At 40.6% G+C, this 24395-nt stretch overlaps 1 protein-coding gene, 6 non-coding genes and 4 pseudogenes across 9 annotated transcripts in view; 10 read left to right on the top strand and 1 right to left on the bottom strand.

Annotated features, from left to right (window-relative positions):
- Window positions 1-32: 32 nt before the first annotated feature.
- Window positions 33-151, top strand: LOC144066365 (5S ribosomal RNA). Its single transcript, XR_013297539.1, has one exon. It is a non-coding gene; the product is annotated as a 5S ribosomal RNA (ribosomal RNA).
- Window positions 152-902: 751 nt separating this feature from the next.
- On the top strand, window positions 903-1021 carry LOC144066498 (5S ribosomal RNA; annotated as a pseudogene).
- A 316-nt stretch (window positions 1022-1337) lies between these two features.
- On the top strand, window positions 1338-1456 carry LOC144066484 (5S ribosomal RNA). Its single transcript, XR_013297650.1, has one exon. It is a non-coding gene; the product is annotated as a 5S ribosomal RNA (ribosomal RNA).
- A 316-nt stretch (window positions 1457-1772) lies between these two features.
- Window positions 1773-1891, top strand: LOC144066492 (5S ribosomal RNA; annotated as a pseudogene).
- Window positions 1892-2207: 316 nt separating this feature from the next.
- On the top strand, window positions 2208-2326 carry LOC144066494 (5S ribosomal RNA; annotated as a pseudogene).
- Window positions 2327-2642: 316 nt separating this feature from the next.
- LOC144066354 (5S ribosomal RNA) lies at window positions 2643-2761 on the top strand. The gene has a single exon (XR_013297529.1). It is a non-coding gene; the product is annotated as a 5S ribosomal RNA (ribosomal RNA).
- A 316-nt stretch (window positions 2762-3077) lies between these two features.
- Window positions 3078-3196, top strand: LOC144066490 (5S ribosomal RNA; annotated as a pseudogene).
- A 316-nt stretch (window positions 3197-3512) lies between these two features.
- Window positions 3513-3631, top strand: LOC144066501 (5S ribosomal RNA). The gene has a single exon (XR_013297652.1). It is a non-coding gene; the product is annotated as a 5S ribosomal RNA (ribosomal RNA).
- A 317-nt stretch (window positions 3632-3948) lies between these two features.
- On the top strand, window positions 3949-4067 carry LOC144066462 (5S ribosomal RNA). Its single transcript, XR_013297627.1, has one exon. It is a non-coding gene; the product is annotated as a 5S ribosomal RNA (ribosomal RNA).
- Window positions 4068-4382: 315 nt separating this feature from the next.
- LOC144066377 (5S ribosomal RNA) lies at window positions 4383-4501 on the top strand. Its single transcript, XR_013297550.1, has one exon. It is a non-coding gene; the product is annotated as a 5S ribosomal RNA (ribosomal RNA).
- A 1117-nt stretch (window positions 4502-5618) lies between these two features.
- Window positions 5619-24395, bottom strand: part of LOC144065315 (uncharacterized) — a 31247-nt gene continuing 12470 nt past the window's right edge. Inside the window, exons 1-3 of one of the 3 annotated variants that reach the window (XM_077588051.1) lie at window positions 21631-21766; window positions 19792-20157; window positions 5619-8436 (exon numbers count right to left, since the gene is read on the bottom strand). In XM_077588051.1, the coding sequence (XP_077444177.1) occupies window positions 6710-8436; window positions 19792-19966 (1902 nt within the window). In that variant the 5' untranslated portion in view covers window positions 19967-20157; window positions 21631-21766 and the 3' untranslated portion in view covers window positions 5619-6709. Of the gene's footprint in view, window positions 8437-19791; window positions 20158-21181; window positions 21413-21630; window positions 21767-24395 lie in introns of those variants that run through there. The other 2 variants (XM_077588049.1, XM_077588050.1) reach the window with 2 other exon arrangements.

The following is a 24395-nucleotide window of genomic DNA, read 5'->3' as shown; positions in this document are numbered from 1 at the left end:
TTCCAAAGGGGGATTTGTTCAGCAACAATGTCGCTCACGGCCATACTACCCTGAAAACGCCCGATCTCATCTGATCTCGGAAACTAAGCAGGGTTGGGCCTGGTTCGTACCTGAATGGGAGACCGCTTGGGAATACCAGGTGCTGTAAGCATCTTGTCAAAACCATTTTCGACATTTCGTGGATGTTTATCTCCTTTTGACCTCCTAAATCATGAAAGACTTCCCTCCTCTGCACATTTCGCAACATTTTATTGAAGCTATCCTTCTGATAATCTTCATTCCCGTAGTTGTAGAAGTAATAAAGCAAAAGAAGAGCAAGCGGCAACAAAGTCGACTCCTTTAACGAAGGATTCTCCAAAGAGGACCCTTCGCCCTCCACACCGGATCCAAATATCCAAATACACGATCCACATGCAAGACAATGGACCGTTCGGCTTTCCAAAGGGGATTTGTTCAGCGACAATGTCGCTCTCGGCCATGCTACGCTGAAAACGCCGATCTCGTCTGATCTCGGAAGCTAAGCAAGGTTGGGCCTTGTTAATACCTGGATGCGAGACCGCTTGGGAATACCAGGTGCTGTAGGCATCTTGTCAAAACCATTTTCGACATTTCATGGATGTTCATCTCCTTTTGACCTCCTAAATCATGAAAGGCTTCCCTCCTCTATACATCTCGCAACATTTTATTGAAGCTATCCTTCTGATAATCTACATTCCTGTAGTTGTAGAAGTAATAAAGCAAAAGAAGAGCAAGCGGCAACAAAGTCGACTCCTTCAACGAAGGATTCTCCAAAGAGGACCCTTCGCCCTCCACACCGGATCCAAATATCCAAATACACGATCCACATGCAAGACTATGGCCCGTTCCGATTTCCAAAGGGGGATTTGTTCAGGGATAATGTTGCTCACGGCCATACTACCCTGAAAACGCCCGATCTCGTCTGATCTTGGAAGCTAAGACGGTTTGGGCCTGGTTAGTACCTGGTTGGGAGACTGCTTGGGAATACCAGGTGCTGTAAGCATGTTGTCAAAACCAGTTTTGACATTTCATGGATGTTCATCTCCTTTTGACCTCCTAAATCATGAAAGACTTCCCTCCTCTGCACATCTCACAACATTTTATTGAAGCTCTCCTTCTGATAATCTTCATTCCCGTAGTTGTAGAAGTAATAAAGCAAAAGAAGAGCATGCGGAAACAAAGTCGACTCCTTTAACGAAGGGTTCTCCAAAGAGGACACCTCACCCTCCACACTGGATCCAAATATCCAAATACACGCTCCACATGCAAGACTATGGACCGTTCGGCTTTCCAAAGGGGATTTGTTCAGCGACAATGTCGCTCACGGCCATACTACCCTGAAAACGCCCGATCTCGTCTGATCTCAGAAGCTAAGAAGGGTTGGGCCTGGTTAGTACCTGGATGGGAGACCGCTTGGGAATACCAGGTGCTGAAAGCATCTTGTCAAAACCATTTTCGACAATTCATGGATGTTCATCTCCTTTTGACCTCCTAAATCATGAAAGACTTCCCTCCTCTGCACATCTCACAACATTTTATTGAAGCTCTCCTTCTGATAATCTTCATTCCTGTAGTTGTAGAAGTAATAAAGCAAAAGAAGAGCAAGCGGCAACAAAGTCGACACCTTTAACGAAGGGTTCTCCAAAGAGGACCCCTCACGCTCCACACCGGATCCAAATATCCAAATACACGATCCACATGCAAGACTATGGACCGTTCGGCTTTCCAAAGGGGATTTGTTCAGTGACAATGTCGCTCACGGCCATACTACCCTGAAAATGCCCGGTCTTGTCTGATCACGGAAGCTAAGCAGGGTTGGGCCTTGTTAGTACCTGGATGGGAGACCGCTTGGGAATACCAGGTGCTGTAAGCATCTTGTCAAAACCATTTTCGACATTTCATGGATGTTCATCTCCTTTTGACCTCCTAAATCATGAAAGACTTCCCTCCTCTATACATCTCGCAACATTTTATTGAAGCTATCCTTCTGATAATCTACATTCCTGTAGTTGTAGAAGTAATAAAGCAAAATAATAGCAAGCGGCAACAAAGTCGACTCCTTCAACGAAGGGCTTTCCAAAGAGGACCCCTCGCCCTCCACACCGGATACAAATATCCAAATACACGATCCACATGCAAGACTATTGACCGTTCAACTTTCCAAAGGGGATTTGTTCAGCAACAATGTCGCTCACGGCCATACTACCCTGAAAACGCCAGGTCTCGTCTGATCTCAGAAGCTAAGTAGGGTTGGGCCTGGTTAGTACCTGGATGGGAGACTGCTTGGGAATAACAGGTGTTGTAAGCATCTTGGCAAAACCATTTTCAACATTCCATGGATGTTCATCTCCTTTTGACCTCCTAAATCATGAAAAACTTCCCTCCTCTATACATCTCGCAACATTTTATTGAAGCTATCCTTCTGATAATCTACATTCCTGTAGTTGTAGAAGTAATAAAGCAAAAGAATAGCAAGCGGCAACAAAGTCGACTCCTTCAACGAGGGGCTTTCCAAAGAGGACCCTTCGCCCTCCACACCGGATCCAAATATCCAAATACACGATCTAGATACAAGACTATGGACCGTTCGGCTTTCCAAAGGGGATTTGTTCAGGGACAATGTTGCTCACGGCCATACTACCCTGAAAACGTCCGATCTTGTCTGATCTCGGAAGCTAAGCAGGGTTGGGCCTGGTTAGTACCTGGATGGGAGACCGCTTGGGAATTCCAGGTGCTGTAAGCATCTTGTCAAAACAATTTTCGACATTTCATGGACGTTCATCTCTTTTTGACCTCCTAAATCATGAAAGACCTCCCTCCTCTGCACATCTCGCAACATTTTATTGAAGCTCTCCTTCTGATAATCTACATTCCTGTAGTTGTAGAAGTAATAAAGCAAAAGAATAGCAAGCGGCAACAAAGTCGACTCCTTCAACGAAGGGCTTTCCAAAGAGGACCCCTCACCCTCCACACCGGATCCAAATATCCAAATACACGATCCACATGCAAGACTATGGACCGTTCGGCTTTCCAAAGGGGATTTGTTCAGCGACAATGTCTCTCACGGCCATTCTACCCTGAAAACGCCCGATCTCCTCTGATCTTGGAAGCTAAGCAGGGTCGGGCCTGGTTATTACCTGGATGGGAGACCGCTTGGGAATACCAGGTGCTGTAAGCATGTTATCAAAACCGGTTTCGACATTTCATGGATGTTCATCTCCTTTTGACCTCCTAAATCATGAAAGACTTCCCACCTCTGCACATCTCACAACATTTTATTGAAGCTCTCCTTCTGATAATCTTCATTCCCGTAGTTGTAGAAGTAATAAAGCAAAAGAAGAGCAAGCGGAAACAAAGTCGACTCCTTTAACGAAGGGTTCTCCAAAGAGGACCCCTCACCCTCCACACTGGATCCAAATATCCAAATACACGATCCACATGCAAGACTATGGACCGTTCGGCTTTCCAAAGGGGATTTGTTCAGCGACAATGTCGCTCACGGCCATACTACCCTGAAAACGCCTGATCTCGTCTGATCTCGGAAGCTAAGCAGGGTTGGGCCTGGTTAGTACCTGGATGGGAGACCGCGTGGGAATACCAGGTGCTGTAAGCATCTTGTAAAAAACATTTTCGACATTTCATGGATGTTCATCTCCTTTTGACCTCCTAAATCATGAAAGACCTAACTCCTCTGCACATCTCGCAACATTTTATTGAAGCTCTCCTTCTGATAATCTACATTCCTGTAGTTGTAGAAGTAATAAAGCAAATGAATAGCAAGCGGCAACAAAGTCGACTCCTTCAACGAAGGGCTTTTTAAAGAGGACCCCTCACCCTCCACACCGGATCCAAATATCCAAATACACGATCCACATGCAAGACTATGGACTGTTCGGATTTCCAAAGGGGGATTTGTTCAGGGACAATGTTGTTCACAGCCATACTACCCTGAAAACGCCCGATCTCGTCTGATCTCGGAAGCTAAGCAGGGTTGGGCCGGGTTAGTACCTGGATGGGAGACCGCTTGGGAATACCAGGTGCTGTAAGCATCTTGTAAAAACCATTTTCCACATTTCATGGATGTTCATCTCCTTTTGAACTCCTAAATCATGAAAGACTTCCCTCCTCTGCACATCTCGCAACATTTTCTTGAAGCTCTCCTTCTGATAATCTACATTCCTGTAGTTGTAGAAGTAATAAAGCAAAAGAATAGCAAGCGGCAACAAAGTCGACTCCTTCAACAATGGGCTTTCAAAGAGGACCCCTCACCCTCCACACCGGATCCAAATATCCAAATACACGATCCACATGCAAGACTATGGACTGTTCGGATTTCCAAAGGGGATTTGTTCAGCGACAATGTCGCTCACGGCCATACTACCCTGAAAACGCCCGATCTTGTCTGATCTCGGTAGCTAAGCAGGGTTGGGTCTGGTTAGTACCTGGATGGGAGACCGCTTGGGAATACCAGGTGCTGTAAGCATCTTGTAAAAACCATTTTCGACATTTCATAGATGTTCATCTCCTTTTGACCTCCCAAATCATGAAAGACTTCCCTCCTCTGCACATCTCACAACATTTTGCAACCTTTTATCTTGAAAAACGAAGGGCACAAAAGTCGGAACGTTTCCCTCTGGAGGCAACATTTTCAGCACTAAATCGAATAAAAACATAAGCCAGAAATACGACAGGACAGGCTTGACTTTCAGCATTAGCTTCGATGGCGATAGAAAAGAAGGAGGAAAGAAAGGAGGATGGATATTCTGTACGGTTAAAAAGGATTTTTGGTGAGTAAAATTTGGCTATATTCCTAAATAATATTTCAATTGTATGAGGTTATTATTGATTTTTTATGTGTTGCAGCTGTAGCTGCAGTAGAGGTTTTATAGCCATAAAATAGTTTTTGAGGGTTGGATTGATTCCGATAGCTGAAGGCGTCACTAGGAAATTCACGGACCGCCACTGCCTTAAATGTATTCTATTGACATGACACTATAGTAGCGTACGTACATTTTCATGAATTTGCACTAGCACCATTCAAAGAAAGACGTAATAAATTATATTTCTATTTAAATGTAACCAGTATAGGAGGGAAATAATGAGTCTCAGCGCGTGTTAATACTTAACTACTCACCCTCCATTTTGGCTACATGCTTGAGTGACATAACACTTACTTGCATGCTGTAAATTGAAAATTCAAAAAATAGAGATGTAGATGCACTAAACAACAACGAGAGCAGCGGTCAAACATTGGTGTCAAAGTTGCGGCTCGAGGGCCAAATCTGGCCCACTGCCACTCCGTGGTGCGGCCTGCGAAAGTACTTCATATCTAATGCTAAAATTCAAATGCAGCTTATAAATAAATAGAATAATAACTATCATCAGAGATCATCACTACATCACTCCGCACAGACATTGAGATATGGTCCTCCAAGGCAAGAGCGCTTCACCTCATAGAACTAACGTTCAATTGGTACCCGGACGTTTCGTTAAACGGACGTTTGGTCGCCGGACTGTTCGTCAACCGGACACTTTGTCGCCAGAGAGTTCGCCTAACCTTAACCACTAACCTTAACCACTATTAAAGAAGACAAAGGAAATTCACATATTCTTTATATTTATTAAAGAAAATAAAACAATAAAAACTCGCTTGACAACACAAACACATCAACATTTGTGCGTGTGCGTACTAAATGGACTCATCTCTAAACACACTACGCACGTTAAACGGTTCCTACGTTGAGCGCTCCATTTTTAAAATAAAAGGCAATAAATAAAATAATTTTATTAAACATTTTATTAAAAAGAAGACAAAGGAAATTTGGTTCCCCGGGGGCACTGATTGACTCCACTAAATTACTATTAACTGTTTGGTTTTTAATCGTGAATTGATGTGGCTACGATTCTGACTGGATGCTGATATTTGTTATGAAGTAAATACCAAAAATACTGCATCTCTGACTTTGATATAGACGTACACGATTGATTTTAAATCAAGCAATCTATTGTCCTTTCAAAAAGCAAATTCTATTGACTCTATCAATAGGAGACGAATGGGCCTGTTCTTAAGATGGCCGACAAGCGACGACGTCTAGCTCCGTTGCCTCACAATGCGCATCGGAAATCTAGTCTGGATACACGATACCTATGGGAATACCAAGCAAAAAAAAGAAGACGACGAAGAATTTGTGAATTTCCTTTGTCTTCTTTTTAATATATTTTTTAATAAAATAATTTTATTTATTGCCTTTTATTTTAAAAATGGATCGCTCAACATAGGAACCGTTTAATCTAAACAAATATTAGATTTTAAAAATTCAAAAGTGTGAATTTGAAAGATTGGTCAGAAGTCTACAGAATACAATTAATTATCTTTCATGCAAGAAGCCAACAATGATGACAGACAAAAAGCGTCATTGGCCAACCCATCTCACAACATATTTGTGTCTTATAGGAATCCTTACGACTAAATCTTTGGCAACAGGCTGAGTAGAAAAAGGGTTTCTGACCAGTCCGAGTTGTTAAGTCTCCTTTTGAAGTTACCGTCTGTGAAACAGTTTGACCACAAACTGACCAGGAAAAAGGTTTTTCACCAATGCGAGTTTTCGTGTGTACTTTTTTCGTTGTAGCTTTGGCCACAAAGTGAGCTAGTCAAAATAATTTCACCAATTTGTGGGTTTTTGTGTGGCTTTTAATTTGGTTGTGGTAGCAATTCTGATGAGACCAAACCTTTTTTTTCAGTGTGGGTTATTAAGTGTTCTTTTAAGCTTATCTTATGGGAAAATGTTTGACCACAAACTGAGCACGAAGATGTTTTTTCCCCAGTGTGGGTTCTCGTGTGATTATTTAAATTTCCTTTCTCTGCGAATGCTTTACCACAAACTGAGCAGGAAAATGGTTTTTCACCAGTGTGGGTTCTAGTGTGGGTTTTTAAATGTTGCTGTTGGGAAAAGGCTTGACCACAAACTGAGCACGAAAATGGTTTTTCACCAGTGTGCATTCTTATGTGCCTTTTTAATTTGGTTTTGGTAGCAATTCTGTGGCCACAAACTGAGCAGACGAAACCCCTTTCTCCAGTGTGGGTTATTAAATGTTCATTTAAGCTTTTCTTATGGGAAAATGTTCTACCACAAACTGAGCACGAAAATGGTTTTTCACCTGTGTGGGTTCTTGTATGTTCTTTTAAGGTTCCCTGATGTGAAAATGTTCGACCACAAACTGAGCACGAAAATGGTTTTTCACCAGTGTGGGTTCTTGTATGCCTTTTCAAAGATTTCATGTCTGTGAAGCTTCTACCACAAATTGAGCACGAAAATGGTTTTTCACCAGCATGGGTTCTTGTGTGTGTTTTCAAAGATTTCCTTTCTTTGAAGCTACTGCCACAAACTGAGCAGGAAAATGGTTTTTCACCAGTGTGGGTTCTCATGTGTACATTTAAGTTATTCCTCGCTGTGAAGCCACGACCACAAACTGAGCACAAAAATGGTTTTTCACCAGTGTGGATCATTAAGTGGTTATTCAAGGATTTTTTTGCTGTGAAGCCACGCCCACAAACTGAGCACAGAAATGGTTTTTCACCAGTGTGGATCATTAAATGGTTATTCAAGGATTTTTTCACCGTGAAGCTACGGTTACAAACTGAGCAGGAAAATGCTTTTTCACAAGTGTGGGTTTTTGTGTCTATTTTAAAGTATTGTGGTTTTTTGGAGCTTTGCCCACAAAGTGAGGTGGTCAACCTTTTTTCACCAATTTGGATTCTTGTGTGCTTTTTTAAGTTTGCTTTCTGTGTAAATGTTTTACCACAAATTGAGCATGAAAACAGTCTCTCCCCAATGTGGGTCACCATATGTCTTTTCAAAGTATACTTTTTCCCAAAGGTTTTTCCACACTGGGAGCATTTGCAGAGTTTGTTGGAACTGGGATTTTTCTTAAGACCATCATCATCGTCATATAGCAAGCCATCGCTTTTTGATAAAGGAGCAATTACATTTTCTGCTTGGCATTCTTCTGCTGAGTTGCTACCATGTGGAGGCTCCGCCCCTCTGCAGGCCACGCGCAGATCTTGCCTCTTCAAGGGCTCACTAATTGACCAGGTGACATCTTCCTGCATTTTGATTGAAGGTTGCTCTTCTCTTTTGTGCTGATCAAGGGGCTCTGGCTCCTTATTCTCTTTAATTTGGGGCCATGCTGAGGTGTTTGCAGGCTCCACCCCTTCACTGGCCCTGCCCAGATCATCTTCCTTCTTCAAGGACTCCCCAGGTGACCATGTGACATTTTCCTCCTTTTTAATTGGTAGTTGCACTTCTCTCATTTGTTGTTGAGGGAACTCTGACTCCTCCCCTTTGATTTGGGGGAGCTCAAGTTCTTCTTTAAAGCTAACAGACTCTTGCCCATCTGGACCAAGATATTTTCTGAAATCTGAAAAGACAAAGATAAGTTATATATTTTATGGACTGTTTCTCTAACTGGAAGTCATTTAGGTTAGACTGGAAATGTAAAGTCTGATACAGTCATATTTACATATGAAATTAATTGGTTCCAGAACTTTTTTCGTAAGTTGAATATTTTGTAAGTTGAGCAGCACTTTATATGTAAATTCTCTAATTCATTCCAGAGTCCTCCCACAACTACCAACTAAAGTTACTAAACCCTTTAAAAGTGGTCACACTCCCAATTTTGTGTGAAAGATGAGAAACACAAAAATGAGAGAACATGATAAGAAAATTATTTAGTCAAGTCTTAAAACAAATAACAAGCATGCAAAATCTCTCCGTGTTGAATCGCAGGTGAACAAGAGGAAGCTAACGGTAGGCAAGAGAGAGAGCACACAAACACATGAACACACATCTAATGAACACAAAATGAAGAATTCAAAAAAACTATCCAAAGACGATTGCGTCTGGATTGGATTGGATTGGATAACTTTATTCATCCCGTATTCAGGAAATTTCATTGTGACAGTAGCAAGAAAAGGCATAGTTATAAGTTAGACAGTACAGTCAAAGGCCGCAGAACAACAAAGCAAAAAGCAAAAAGCAAAAGCAAAAAGCAAAACGCACAAAGTAGAAAGCAAATCAAAGTCAATGGGATCATTAAGAATCACCAAATCATTAAGACAGAAAAGCAGCAAAAACACAAAACGATCTACGAGTTTCGGTAGCAAAAACGGATAGACTCAAAAAGACATAAAGTTGGACAAAAACTGGAACCACACACAGGAAGTCTTCTACGAGATGGGTAACTTCTGCAGACTGTGACTGAGGTAGAGAATATGCAGAGTCACTCTTCCAAGCTTATCCGCACAGTTCTTCAGTAGTCTGGAGTTGAAGAAAACAGCAGCATGGCAGAACTCCTCCACTCCGTTGCTGGTAAGCGCCGACAGCTCTTTTATCTTATCCCACGATGAAATGGTTGGTCAGAAGCGTTGCCCCTCCTCCCGGCACTTTTGTCCAGCTCCGAAACTCCGGCGGCACCGAGGTGTTGCTCCTTCTGCTGCGTATTGTAACAGCTAGTCCCATGTGTGTGACAGTGTAGGCATGGCTGAATGGTTCCAAAAAACAACTTTTAATAATGTTTCTATAATGCAACAGAAACATTGTCAAAGTAGTCGATCACACGACTCGTGTACATATTTTCTTGATGTTTTTTTCTACGAAGACAGAAAGTTAGTGAAATTTCTTGAGCATTTCTTTGATTTTTGCTGTTTGAATGCTCACTGCTTCCTCCTCGTCCACCTTCTTGTAATATTCCTCCTGTATTGCCAAGTGTTCAATTACTAAACGGTTCCTACGTTAAATGGTTTCTACGTTAAGCGGTTCCTACGTTAAGCGGTTCCTACGTTAAGCGGTTCCTACGTTAAACGGTTCCTACGTTAAACGGTTCCTACGTTAAACGGTTCCTACGTTAAACGGTTCCTACGTTAAACGGTTCCTACGTTAAACGGTACCTACATTGAGCGCTAATTTTTAAAATAAAAGGCAATAAATAAAATTATTTTATTAAAAATTTGATTAAAAAGAAGACAAAGGAAATTCACATTCTTCATCGTATTCCTTTTTTTTGCTTGGTATTCCCACAGGTATTGTGTATACAGACTAGATTTCCGATGCACGTTGTGAGGCAACGGAGCTAGACGTCATCGCTTGTTGTTTTTAAAATAAAAGGTAATAAATAAAATTATTTTATTAAAAATGTTATTAAAAAGGAAGACAAAGGAAATTCACATATTCTTCGCCGTCTTCCTTTTTTTTGCTTGGTATTCCCATAGGTATCGTGTATACAGACTAGATTTCAGCACTTGAACGGCGCCGTCTTGGTTGCGGTAGCAAAAATGGATGCAGACTCAAGAAAAAGACGTTGTAAAGTTGGATGAAACTGGAACCACACACAGGAAGTCTTCCACAAGATGGAGAACTTCTGCACACTGGGACCGAGGTAGAGAATATGCAGAGTAACTGTTCCAAGCTTATCCACACAGTTCCTCAGTAGTCTGGAGTTGAAGAAAACAGCAGCATGGCAGAACTCCTCCACTCCGTTGCTGGTTAGCGCCGACAGCTCTTTTATCTTATCCCACGATGAAATGGTTGGTCAGAAGCGTTGCCCCTCCTCCCGGCACTTTTGTCCAGCTCCGAAACTCCGGCGGCACCGAGGTGTTGCTCCTTCTGCTGCGTATTGTAACAGCTAGTCCCATGTGTGTGACAGTGTAGGCATGGCTGAATGGTTCCAAAAAACAACTTTTAATAATGTTTCTATAATGCAACAGAAACATTGTCAAAGTAATCGATCACACGACTCGTGTACATATTTTCTTGATGTTTTTTTCTACGAAGACAGAAAGTTAGTGAAATTTCTTGAGCATTTCTTTGATTTTTGCTGTTTGAATGCTCACTGCTTCCTCCTCGTCCACCTTCTTGTAATATTCCTCCTGTATTGCCAAGTGTTCAATTACACTAAACGGTTCATACGTTAAACGGTTCCTACGTTAAACGGTTCCTACGTTAAGCGGTTCCTACGTTAAGCGGTTCCTACGTTAAACGGTTCCTACGTTAAACGGTTCCTACGTTAAACGGTTCCTACGTTAAACGGTTCCTACGTTAAACGGTACCTACATTGAGCGCTCATTTTTAAAATAAAAGGCAATAAATAAAATTATTTTATTAAAAATTTGATTAAAAAGAAGACAAAGGAAATTCACATTCTTCATCGTCTTCCTTTTTTTTGCTTGGTATTCCCACAGGTATTGTGTATACAGACTAGATTTCCGATGCACGTTGTGAGGCAACGGAGCTAGACGTCATCGCTTGTTGTTTTTAAAATAAAAGGTAATAAATAAAATTATTTTATTAAAAATGTTATTAAAAAGGAAGACAAAGGAAATTCACATATTCTTCGCCGTCTTCCTTTTTTTTGCTTGGTATTCCCATAGGTATCGTGTATACAGACTAGATTTCAGCACTTGAACGGCGCCATCTTGGTTGCGGTAGCAAAAATGGATGCAGACTCAAGAAAAAGACGTTGTAAAGTTGGATGAAACTGGAACCACACACAGGAAGTCTTCCACAAGATGGAGAACTTCTGCACACTGGGACCGAGGTAGAGAATATGCAGAGTAACTGTTCCAAGCTTATCCACACAGTTCCTCAGTAGTCTGGAGCTGAAGACAACAGTGTTCCCAGCCTGGTGCAGCTCTACAATTTTGTTTCTGGTGTCCTTCGACAGCTCTTTGGTCTTGGCCATAGTGGAATTTGGAGTGTGAGAGACTGAGGTTGTGGACAGGTGTCTTTTATACCAATAACGAGTTAAAACTGATGCTATTAATACAGGTAACGAGTAGAGACCTCGTTACAAGTTGGACCTCTTTGACAGCCAGAAATCTTGCTTGTTTGTAGGTTACCAAATACTTAGTTCCCACTCTAATTTGGAAACAAATTCTTTAAAAATCAAACAATGTGATTTTCATTTTTTTTTTTTTCAATCAAATCTAAAAAACCAAAAAGCCTTTATTTTCAGCTGCGTATGACAAATTTGGTGGTGCTACTCCACAAAGTGGGTTTTTCCAGTAAAAACAAATAAGAAATATAAAAAGTCACGTCCGGGCAAGGTACATTCTAAAATATTGCACAATCTAAGATATTGCACATTGTTATTGCACACCCCGAAGTTATTGCACAGAGGGGATTGTGTGTCATGCGTCCACATTCTGTCTCTCATGGTTGAGGTTTACCCATGTTGACAATTACAGGCCTCTCTAATCTTTTCAAGTAGGAGAACTTGCACAATTGGTGGTTGACTAAATACTTATTTGCCCCACTGTGTTAGCTTGCTGCTTTCTTGAGCTATTGAAGATATTAGGTGCTAATAGTAATAAAGTAATAATTAATAAATGGAATGTGTTATTGAAAAACTAAAAGGTTTCCGTTAATCAGAAGGCAATTACCTATCTTTTCTATAAATTTGGTGCCAATACGTCAAATTCCTTGGGAGCTATTGAAGATGGTAAGGTGGTAATAACAGTAATAATTTAATTATTAATAAATGGAGTGGTTTTTGAAAAACTAAAAGGTGTTCATTAAACAGAATGTAATTACCTATCTTTTCTGTAAATTTCGTGTCAATCTGTCAAATGACTTGGGAGCTATTGAAAAAATAGGTGCTAATCACAATAATAAAAAAATCTATAATCCTTATAAAACGTGATTTATGTGTGTGTGTGAGTGTGTGTGATTGAATTTCTTTACCTTCTCCAAGTGTTTAAACTCAAGCTTTGAGCATTTGCAAGTATTATTGATGAGTATGCCTGAGCATAAGTGTTAGCTTGCGGTGATTTTAAGCATTACACTCTGGGACAATTCCAAAATCCATAGTGGTACCTCTACATACGAGCTTAATTCGTTCCGGGACTAACTCGAACGAACGTTTCCCATTGAAATGAACTAAAAACAAATTAATTCGTTCCAACCCTGTGAAAAAACACCAAAAACAGGATATTGGATTGGAAAAAAATGTTTTATTTTTTTCTAATTCGCCATCTATTAACAAAGTAACACATAACTAGTGGTTTAATAGTAATAAATTGTGTTTAATAGTACAGTGGTACCTCGACATACGATCTTAATCCGTTCCGGGACTGAGATCGTATGACGAGATTCTCGTAACTCGAGCGGACGTTTCCCATTGAAATGAATGGGAAACAAATTAATTCGTTCCAACCCACTGAAAAAAACACCAATAACAGGATATTGGATTGGAAAAAATGTTTTATTTCTTCTAATTCGCCATCTATTAACAAAGTAACACATAACTAGTGGTTTAATAGTAATAAAATGTGTTTAATCTAACTAAAATTGGGCAGATTTCGCCGACGGGAGACAGAGACGTTAGGGGGCGTGGGGGGGTGGGGTTCGTTTTTTTTTCCACGACAACGCACTCGTAAACGGAACAAAGAAATTTAAATTAACTTGGATTAATATATACAGACACTCAAACATACGTTTAATGTAACTTTACACAAAACTGAATTCTAATTTTGTTGTAATCTTTTGTTACCTTCGTTTTCCGGGTTGGCGGTTTCCCACGCTCCACCCTCACGTTCGCTATCGATGGGCTGTTTGCTGTTGTACTACGTATTCCCTTCAAAATATTCCGAAAATGATTCACACAAATGTCCTCACAATAGGATAACCCACGACCACTTGCCAACGAGAAATAGTCTTGTAGTACATTTTAGCGATCGCTCCGCTGCTCATAAAGACCGGCTCGCAACTCCCTTGTCGTAATGGCTCTGGTTGCAACCGCTTTGAACGGCGCCTATGAGAGAGAGTTGCGACCAGAAATATTACAAAGAGGGAATTGCGAGCCAGTGCCACTGATGTTCTTAGGAGCAGCGAACGAGAAGTAATATAATACTCCTCGTATTAGATAATAAAAATAACAGGAAATGCAACAGCTCAGCTTACCCACGTATTGATTGTGGGTAATGAAGTTTCATTCTGAGAAAGAGTGCCATTGCCTGTCGGCGTTGTGTGCACAAGTATACTTCATTACCCAGAAAGCCCTCTTTTTGCCCGCGCATGCGCGTTGTGCGTTTCCTGGTCGATGCTTAGGAGAAACTTGTCTGAATTAATCGTTCAGTGCTCGTAGATATTGTTATACACGAAAGATATGCAAAAAAGGCTTGGTCGCATCACGAAATTTTGATCGCATGACGGGCGAATTATTCGATCGAAATTTCCGTCGTAAGACGAGAATATTGTGTGACGAGCGGTCGTATGACGAGGTACCACTGTACTAAAATTATACGGATTTCGAAGGGGGGAAAGAGAGAGAGGACAGAGAGAGGGGGGCGGAGCGCTTTTTTGCACGGCAACACGCTCGTTTAATAACAAACAAATTAAATGAACTTGGATTACAATGCAGACACACTCAAAAATAAATTTAATCTAACTTTACACTAAATTTAAATCTAATTTTTGAAAGGCGGAAAGAGAGAGATTGGCGGACAGAGAGAGGGGGCGGAGAGGGGGGCGCTTTTTGCACGGCAACATGCTCGTTTAATAACAAACAAATTTAAATGAACTTGTATTACAATGCAGACACACTCAAAAATAAGTTTAATCTAACCTTACACTAAACTTAATTCTAATTTTGTATTGAAGTTTGATACCGGCCGGGTTGGCTGTATTTGCCCCGCCTCCACCCTGCTTTCTCTATCGATGTGCTGTTTGCTTTTGTATTCCCTTCAAAATATTCAGAAAATGATGCACACAAATGTCCTCACAATAGGATAACGCACGACCACTTGCCAACGAGAAGTAATATATGCTACTCCTCGTAACAGCGATCGCTCCGCCATTCGCGCTGAGTGACAGGAAAAAAAACACTGACAAAAATGCAACGCTCTGCCCAGTGCTCGTAGATATCTGTTTCTACATGAAAGAGATGCGGCAAAAAAGACAATAATAAATATTTTTCTGGTATCAGAGCTAATTATTTGCTCGAAATTTTCCTCGTATCTCGAGCATCTCGTAGGTAGAGCTGCTCGTATGTAGAGGTACTACTGTACTTTCTTCAGTTCACACTGGATTGCTTCCGCTTAATCATTTCCACTTGTGTGAACTAGGCAACAGCACTGCGATTGTGTGAGCATTTATTTTCGTCATATTTTCACTTTGGTTTACAATATTTTACCAAAAATAAACCAAGCATTGTTTCAATAGGTAAAATTTGTCAGCCTTTCTTTTGAAATTGACCGTCACTTTTCCATATTTATTCCTAAAAGGCATAATCCTGCGTCTGTATACATTATACATTCCTTTTTTGCATACTTTACATATGTTTGCACTGTAATTTTCACCAATTTTGCCAAAAAAGAGGAGTTTTCATTTCGTATTGAGTTAGGAAAGGCGTAAACAATTGAAGCGCACCAAGATGGCAGCACAATCTTCTGCATTCCAAATTGGTGGCGACGCTTCCACCTCGGCGGGAGCTCATGATTCTGCATCTATATCATGGTTACATAGCCCCGATCATGCTCAGATGCCTATTACTGAGAGTGTGGACTTAGCAGGGGCAATACCAGCCATGGGGCCCCGCATGCGTGTAACTGAAATTTTCCTTTCTCATCCAACCCATTTTTCAAAAGAGTTTTTTTTAATAGCGCAGCAATTGTCTTTTGGTTCTAAACGAGCAGGTGGGACCGGAGAAGCTTGTACCTCAAGAAAGCACTATAAAACTTAGTTTGCTCGTGCAGTCTTTAAAAAACACGCTAGCGGCTAGCATAACATACACTAGCCTAGCCTAGTGCCTTTTCCGATGAGGCGCCCTATGTATTAACAAAAAAAAAGAAAATATACCCGCAACTGAAACTGCGCCCTATCCGATGGCACGTTTTATAGGTGTGAAAATACGGTATTTCTCATCTCATTTTCTGAACCGCTTTATCCTCACTTGGGTCACGGGGGGTGCTGGAGCCTATCCCAGCTGTCTTTGGGCCAGAGGCGGAGGACACCCTGAAATGATGACCAGCCAATTGCAGGGCACGAGGAGATGGACAACCTGATGCCCCGTCGAAAGGAAAAGCTCCAGAATTTTTCCAAGTGTGAGCACCATCACACATTAGCAGGGTTTTCCCCTGAGCCTATCCGAGGATAGTGCAATTATTCACGCTCATATCCATACCTAGAGGCAATTTAGAGTGTCCAATCCGCCTACCATGCATGTTTTTGGAATGTGGGAGGAAACCGGAGTACCCTAAATAAACCCACGCAGGTGGACGTGACTTGATTTGACCCGAGAGCTGTGAGGCCGACGTGCTAACCACTCACACCACCGGGCTGCCGAATACGGTATTTATAATCTGTATTTGAACTTTAGCATTAAAAATTAAGTATTTCCATGGGCTGCACCAAGGAGTTGTGGCTGGCCAGATTTGGCCCCCGGGCCGCCGCTTTGATAGCGGTGTTTGAACGCGCCGCTCGTTGTTTAGTGCCTCTTGGGGTGCTTGCGCTTTGCGAAATCAAGAAAAATTACTTGTTTGTGATTAGTACTTAATAAAAGGAAAGCTCAGGGTTTTTTTTACTGTTGTTCAAGCATAAACAATACAATGTATTAATTGCCTTAAGTCTTTCTTAGAATGGTGTCAGTGCTAGGCTAGTGCAAATTCTTGAAAATTTACATACGCTTAAAAAGTCACGTCATTCGTAACGCAAATAGAATACCAGGAAGAAAGGGAATTCACCAATCCCTCGAATATCACGGATAATGTAGACCAGACAGGGCTGCGAAAACAGAAAAAAATCGAATAAGGATCACCTCTATTACTACTACCCTATTACATGTTTTTGTTTAGACCAGAAATGACTGCGATAATCGAAAAATGGCGAAGTAAGGTCAGCCATATTATAACTTCTTTTTCTTCAGTGCCGAGTCTTAGTAGCAAAAGTGGCTTCCGCTTACGAGTTTCAGCATGGATTTTCACATTTTTATGAACTTAAAAAAACCATTAATAATTAATAGCGGGGAAAAAAATCGCCAAGTAGTGAAGTCGTGATAAGTGAAAATGCGATAATCGAGGAATTACTGTACATTCTCTCCATTAAAAAGTAAATACTTTGAATACTGTAATCACAGTAAAAATAGTTCCTCTCCGCTTGATTTAAATAATTCAAGAAACAGGTTATTGTGGAGCGTGGATTATTGATGGAATCTTCAAGTGGCGCCATAGTAGAGCTTCTGCGAGAGGTTTTCGTGCACACGGAATATCTTGATGGGGAGTTGACACAGCCATTTCTTATTTAGTACAAATATGTTTTTGTACAAGGACAAGAAACTGTCAAGACGATTGCCACATTCCATGTCTATGACCGTGTTGTCATCAATCTCTGGGATACTTTGCTTCAAACTGAGCCATATTGAAAATTTATTTCAATTTCTGAAAGTACTAGGACCACGTTCTTCATCTTTATTGCCGTTATTGTCTCATCTCATTTTCGGAACCACTTTATCCTCATTAGGATCATGAGGGGTGCTGGAGCCAGTCCCAACTGTCTCCGGGCCAGAGGCGGGGGACACCCTGAATCCGTGGCCAGCCGATCGCAGGGCACAAGGAGACGGACAACCATGCACACTTACACCCATACATAGGGGCAATTTAGCATGTCCAAACAGCCTACCATGCATGTTTTTGGAATGTGGGAGGAAACCAGAGTACGCGGAGGAAACCCACGCAGGCCCGGGTAGAACATGCAAACTCCACACAGAAGGACATGACCTGGATTTGAACCCAGCACCCCAGAGCTGTGAGGCCGACGCGCCAACCACTTGCCCCACCGGGCAAAAGACGTGATCTTTATCGTGATAATTATTTATATGAATTGATTTTTATTCTTTTATCGTGATAACAATTTTTTTCATATCCCCCAGACCGCATGTGTGTGTGTATATATATATATATATATATATATATATATATATATATATATATATATATATATATATATATATATATATATATATATATACACACACATACACATATATATACACATATATACACATATATATACACATATATACCAGTGGCGGGCGGTGCATTTTCTGGTAGCGCCTTCAACGTATCAATCCAACCCTTTACACATGGCCATATTTCTTCTAATGTTGAAATACCTCGATTCTTTCGATGGTTCATATTACTGTCAAAGCGGTGTTGGAGTAATCATTATTATAAATGTGTTTGCAATGCTTATTTAGGAATATAAAGCCTTCTAATATACATGCTCACTATATTAATCAATATATTTGCTTATTAGGAATAGTAATGCTCATCCTAATATATATATATATATATATATATATATATATATATATATATATATATATATATATATATATATATATATATATATATATATATATATATATATATATATATATATATATTGTTGATCGCTTTTATGTTAGAGTTAGAATTAATATGTGTTTTCAACGAAGACAAACGCTTACTCCAAGGTCACTCTCCAGGACAGCTGGCTCCAGCTAGAGACTTAACAATTCACTGAGTCCTTGCTCCGAGGACTGATTACTGGAAGATACGCCTCAACCCTTTCCCCAGATACAAGTTCCAGGATCTACAAGGACTCTTAAACTGCTTTGCTCTGTTTACCTTATAAAGAAATTATTATGCTTACTGGTGCAAATTCTAATGCCGTTGTTTTGCTTATTGTGCAAATTCTTACGCAGGTGTTCCGATAAAAACAGATTGTTGTGACAGTTGTTTTTATAACCTTCATGATGTTATTCGGTTAAGCTCATGCAATTGTTTAAATCGGATTACCTTTGAATGTTTTGGTTATGTGCCGCTAAATGGACCGAAGAGTATGCCGCTCGTCAGAATGCCTTGTAGACTGAGACGACGTCACAAGGTATCTCCTTCGAAGTTGTAAGCAGTTATGTTGAAAGATGTTTTCCTTTTTTAATTAAATATTACTAATAATGATTTAAAAGGTTTGAATCATTATTCCAACAGCGGAATTTTGTTTTATTTGCTAATCACAAATATACAAGCATTTCCTTTCTGTGTTCCGAAAGGGTGTTGCCTGAACGTGGACAAATTCAAAAAAGAATTCACAGAAGCGGTACATCCAGGAAGTGAGTCCAAAGCAGTCTACTTTTCACCAAGTCTGTGGGTGCAATAATAGCATGAGATACACATTACACAGGTATCAAGGCTGATATTTTAACGATCGACCACAAAACCTTCGATCAGCCTTTACAACTATTGGGATGTGCTGACATGGTAAACGCTACAAACACATCTATCAAGGCTACTCGTGTCTGGCCAGTCAGAGGATGTTTAACTATGGTAAGATGGGGACGCCCTGAGCAAGCAGTGGCAAACAAGAGAGTTTTTTCACGATTTATGCAAGATACGTTTTTTTTCTTGAATTTCATTCACAGACGTCACAATAAATTTTATTTAGCGTTTTGTCTTGCAGTATGGCGTTTTGTCTTTGTCACCTTGCAGTTTCATGTATGTCAAGTCTAATTTATGTGCATTTACGTGGATCTTTCATCATTTTTTTAGGGAAAAAAACGGCTTATATGCAGTAAGCCTTTATTTTTTGTATTGGGTATTCGTAACGATGTAGGTCGAGACTGGCGTAACTCGAGGACTCCCTCTACTCGTCCACCAGCGCCACAGAATATTAAAACATTTTAAATAATATTATTGAAATTGTACACCCCTAGACTCCTCTCTGTTAGTGACTTGATACTCACGGAATTGCAAGTGTGATGTGGTGTCACGGCTATCTGGTGGTGGAGCCCTTAGGTTGTCTGCCTGGAAACTTGCTGTTGAGCTGCTGTCACTCGGAGGCTCCGCACATCTACTTGACTCACTCAGACCTTCATCTTCACTCCTCAAGAGCTCAACAGTCCACACGGGGACACCCATCCCCTCCTCTTTAACATGTAGAGGGACTGCCTCCACCTTTTTGAAGGTACCTTGCTGCTCCCCAATGAGGATTTTCCCAACTGAAATGAAATAATCCTCTTGTTCCCCTTTAATGCGTACAAATTCATCTTTTTCTTCTTCCACTATCGGAGAAGATTTCTGGCGCTCAGCACGATGCACTTGACTGACATCTGAAACACAAGGAGTAAATCTTATTTCTTCATTTGTAATCTTGTGTCCCCAAAATGATTCATTACATTAGAAATATTTCACCAGGACCATTTTGTAATCATTGGTATCTTGTCATCTACTACAACTCGAGATCATTTAAATCTCTCGCCATCACATTTCAATCAGCAGAGCACCAAGAAATACAGTCTATTAAACAGGGGAAAATGTTCTTATACGAGTGAGAGTAATGAGTAAGTTTTCTAATAATGCTAAGATTATTTGAACGTCTTGGCAAAAAAGAAGAGGCTATGTTGATTTAGCCTTTTCTGCTGTCAACTGAGTGAAAACCACACTCTAAATTAGTGGTATCAAACTCAGTTTGGTTCACGGGCCATATGCATGCCAACTAGACCTAATGTGGACGGACAAGTTCATTGTTGGCCCAAAAATTTAATTTACTGGCCACCATTGATGACGCTAAATGTCCATTCCATTTAAACTGGGAGCCCCCCTCAATCAAAACGAATTGGACTTTGAGCGCCGTTAATGGCAATGAAAGATGAGCATCCACAGCCACCTAAAGTGAATTGGACATCTGTTGATGTCAAAGGCAGACAATGAGTTCATTTTGCATCACTTGTTTGCCATTTTAGGGTACTACTTACGGGTCACTTCCTGTAAATGTTTGATTATTTTCTCTTAGTTTTGAGGGACTTTCCGGAAAGCTTCTTGTTTGTTTGTCGGTTCTTGATGATTTTTTGGGCATTTTCAGGCTACTTCCTGTTAGGGTTGAGGCATTTTAAGGTTCCTTGTTAACTCATTGGCCACCATTGATGGAGGTGTTTTGATTGCAGTGCAGGGGGCAAAAATAACGAATGTGACCCCGTGAAATTATGGTTTCACGACACCCGTGTCAAAAAACATAAAAGCGTCAACATGGGATATTTTGTCGTATAAGAAGCAATAAAGTTCTGCGAGTGTCTGATTTATAAATTTCCTGTTGCGTTTTCATTAAAAGGCAGGTGTCAATTGCTTGAAACTCACATAAAGGAAGCTGATCAATCATCTGTGTGCCTTCGTCTCACTATCTGACTGGAGTACTTGTGTAGATGGGGTGTCCCAGCGCTATCAACAAACACCTTGACGTTAAGTTAATTCGCTAATAGTCTGGATTTATTAAAAATTTCATCCAAATTGCGATCCATTTTGCGCTTATTTCGAGGAGGCGTATTGATAATTGCTGTCTACCACTACTTGAACTTCCTTTAGAACAACCCCGGAAATATTAGGATTTGTGTCAAAACAAAAGACTGGTGGTTTAGTCAGCCTTAATAATACTTACTTCCCTTATGAAAAAAACTAAAACTAAAATGTTAAAGTGATTGAGGCTATCTGATCAATCGATTCTGAATAGATTGCCACGCTGAAGTCACAAAAGACAAATCATTTGTCAGAACCTGTAACTCGGAAGATACACAATGCACTCGTCTTACTGAATTTTTCCGGTTTACAGTGCAGTTGAATCAAGATGGTGGAAGCCGTAGCGATGGTGTGAATTTCGAGGCATTTAAATTGGAAATTTGGTACTTTTCCGAAATGGATGCTTTAAAAAAGTGACAATTTCTATGGCTTTCCGGACTTTAGGGAGGCTGTCCAGGGTCTCGGAGTTTGCATTTCATTTCCGGGTAAACTCCGGGGTAGTTGGCAGCTCTGCATTTCATTCTTATGTGCCGTATGAATGAGCTTCAAAGTGCCTGTCAGTCAGAACAACGGCGCAGGTCAGATTTGACTCCCAAGCGGGCCGTATGTTTGACACCCCTGATTTAAACCTAACTAGTACCATTAGCGTAACATTCGTTAACTTTAGCTTTAGTATGGGGAGCGACATTTTTTTTACATTTTTCAAAATGTATGCTGACCACTATTAAATGTCATTTAATGTGCAAAAAGAAAAATACTTACTGAATAATATTTATTGTCAATAATTTATTAACAACTACATAGCATTAGTATTTAAAAACAAATCAAATACTCAATTAACTCGTGGGCTGCCATTGATGGTGCGAGACGTTTAATCCGTTTGAGCTGGGCAGGTTGGATGCAACAAACAGATGAACGTCTATCATTGTCATTGGCAGCTGCGTTAACGAGTTATTTAGTAAACAATATGTTTACTCTATTGTCCATAACAGCGCAAACTGCTACAACTTTTATTATTAACATTTTTTTTATTACTTACAGGCAGTGGATGCCCAAAATAACATCCAGTAGGGAAACATTTTTCCCAGCCAATGCCAGGAAAAGCCAAGTGCCATTCTGAAATATTTTGAATACAGTACTACCTTGAGATACGAGCTTAACGCGTTCAGGGACCGAGCTCGTATGTTGATTTACTCGTATCTCAAATCAACTTTTCCCATAGAAATGAACTAAATGCAAATTAATTCGTTCCAACCCTCTGAAAAAACACCAAAAGGCAGGATATTGGAATGGAAAAACATTTTTCTTTGTTCTAATTTGCCGTCTAATAACAGAGTAATGAATAACTTCTGGTTATGATGTTTAATAGTACTAAAATTAGACGGATTTTGCGGAGGGGTGAGAGAGAGGGATTGGATTGGATTGGATAACTTTATTCATCCCGTATTCGGGACTCGGACAGAGAGAGCAAGAGAGACTTTTTGCACAGCAACGTGCTCGTGACAAGAAAGACATTCATAAGCAGCATCTCGGCCACCTGACCGTCTCATATGCTCGCATCTCAAAAATTGTCTCATATCTCAAGGCAAATAGTTGCTTGGAATTTTACTCAAATTCCTCGTATGTCGGGGCACTCATATGTAAAGGTATTACTGTAATCTAAAGTAACTACAGTCATGCCTCTACTTACAAGTCCCTCGAGGTATGAATTTTAAGGTTACAATTTTTTTTATATGCAAATGAGTGACTAGGGATACGCATAAGATCCAAGTTACGAAATCACAGCAGGAATCCCAGGCTTTCCAGGATGTGTAGAGCATTCTGCCATGATCTGGGACCAGATCCAGAAGTCCCAGCGGGAGAAGACCAACCTGCACGTCATTTGGCTCGATCTCGCAAATGCATATGGATCTGTCCCACACCTGCTGATCAGTTATGCCTTGTAGTTCTTCCACATGCCTCCACGCATCAAGAAGCTGGTAGCACTGTATTTCACCGACATGCAGATGAGCTTTGCCCTCCAGGACTTTACCACCGGGTGGCAGCGGCTAGAAATGGGAATTGCAATGGGGTGCGCCATATCTCCAATCCTCTTTGTGGCAGCCTTTGAGGTAATCCTCATAGGAGCAAGAAAAATGGTTGGAGGAATCATTACCATTTGGCCAGAGATTACCCCCATTGAGGAGCTACATGGACGATGTCATTAGCCTCCTTCAGACAGCAGCATGCACATCTCGACTGCTAAAGAGGATGGACGAGTTGACATCGTGGGCCAGGATGAAGATCAAACCATCCAAATCCCGTAGTTTTTCACTCAGAAGAGGAGTCAGAAACGACAATACCACCTTAATTGTTGAGGGAGAAAGAATCCTCCTCCTCTCTGAGCAACCCATCAAAAGTCTAGGGCGGCACTACACTGCAGAGCTGGTAAACAGATGGAGAGCACCATCATGAGACAACTTAGTGAGGCCTGTCAAGGATTGACCAGAGCCAACTCCCCGGAAAGTTCAAGGTCTGGTGCTACCAGTTCATTCTCTACAGAAGGGTAATGTGGCCCTTGAAAATGAGCAAGATCTCCTCATCCACTGTGAGCAAGATGGATGAAAAGCCAATTCATTCATCAGTGTTAGGTTTATCATTATTATAGATGTGTATCAATACTATTATATTATATGTGCTTGCTATGAAGAGTTTTTGACATTAATACAAAGGGCATTTTGATACATCTCTTGCAAAAGTAATGACTGTGGTTCGCATCAAGAGGACTGTGAATTGCTTTGGACATCAAGATGGTTCACAACAAAATGTGGATTGTTTTGGAAAGCAAGAAGATGGTACTGTTGGAATAATGATTAAAACCTTTTGAATCATTATTAGTAATATTTAATTAAAATAGGAAAACATCTTTCAACATAACTGCTTACAACTTGCAAGGAAAATCGCTCCCAACGTGGCTTCGTTCGCAAGAGCATTCTGACGGGCGGCATAGTCTTCGGTCCATTTAGCGGCACATAACCAAAACATTCAAAGGTAATCTGATTTAAACAATTGCATAAGC

Source organism: Stigmatopora argus, chromosome 20, assembly GCF_051989625.1.
Source record: "Stigmatopora argus isolate UIUO_Sarg chromosome 20, RoL_Sarg_1.0, whole genome shotgun sequence".
NCBI classification, from domain to species: domain Eukaryota; kingdom Metazoa; phylum Chordata; class Actinopteri; order Syngnathiformes; family Syngnathidae; genus Stigmatopora; species Stigmatopora argus.
The sequence above is the reverse complement of the archived record's forward strand: the minus strand, read 5'-3'. Positions and strand labels throughout refer to the sequence as shown.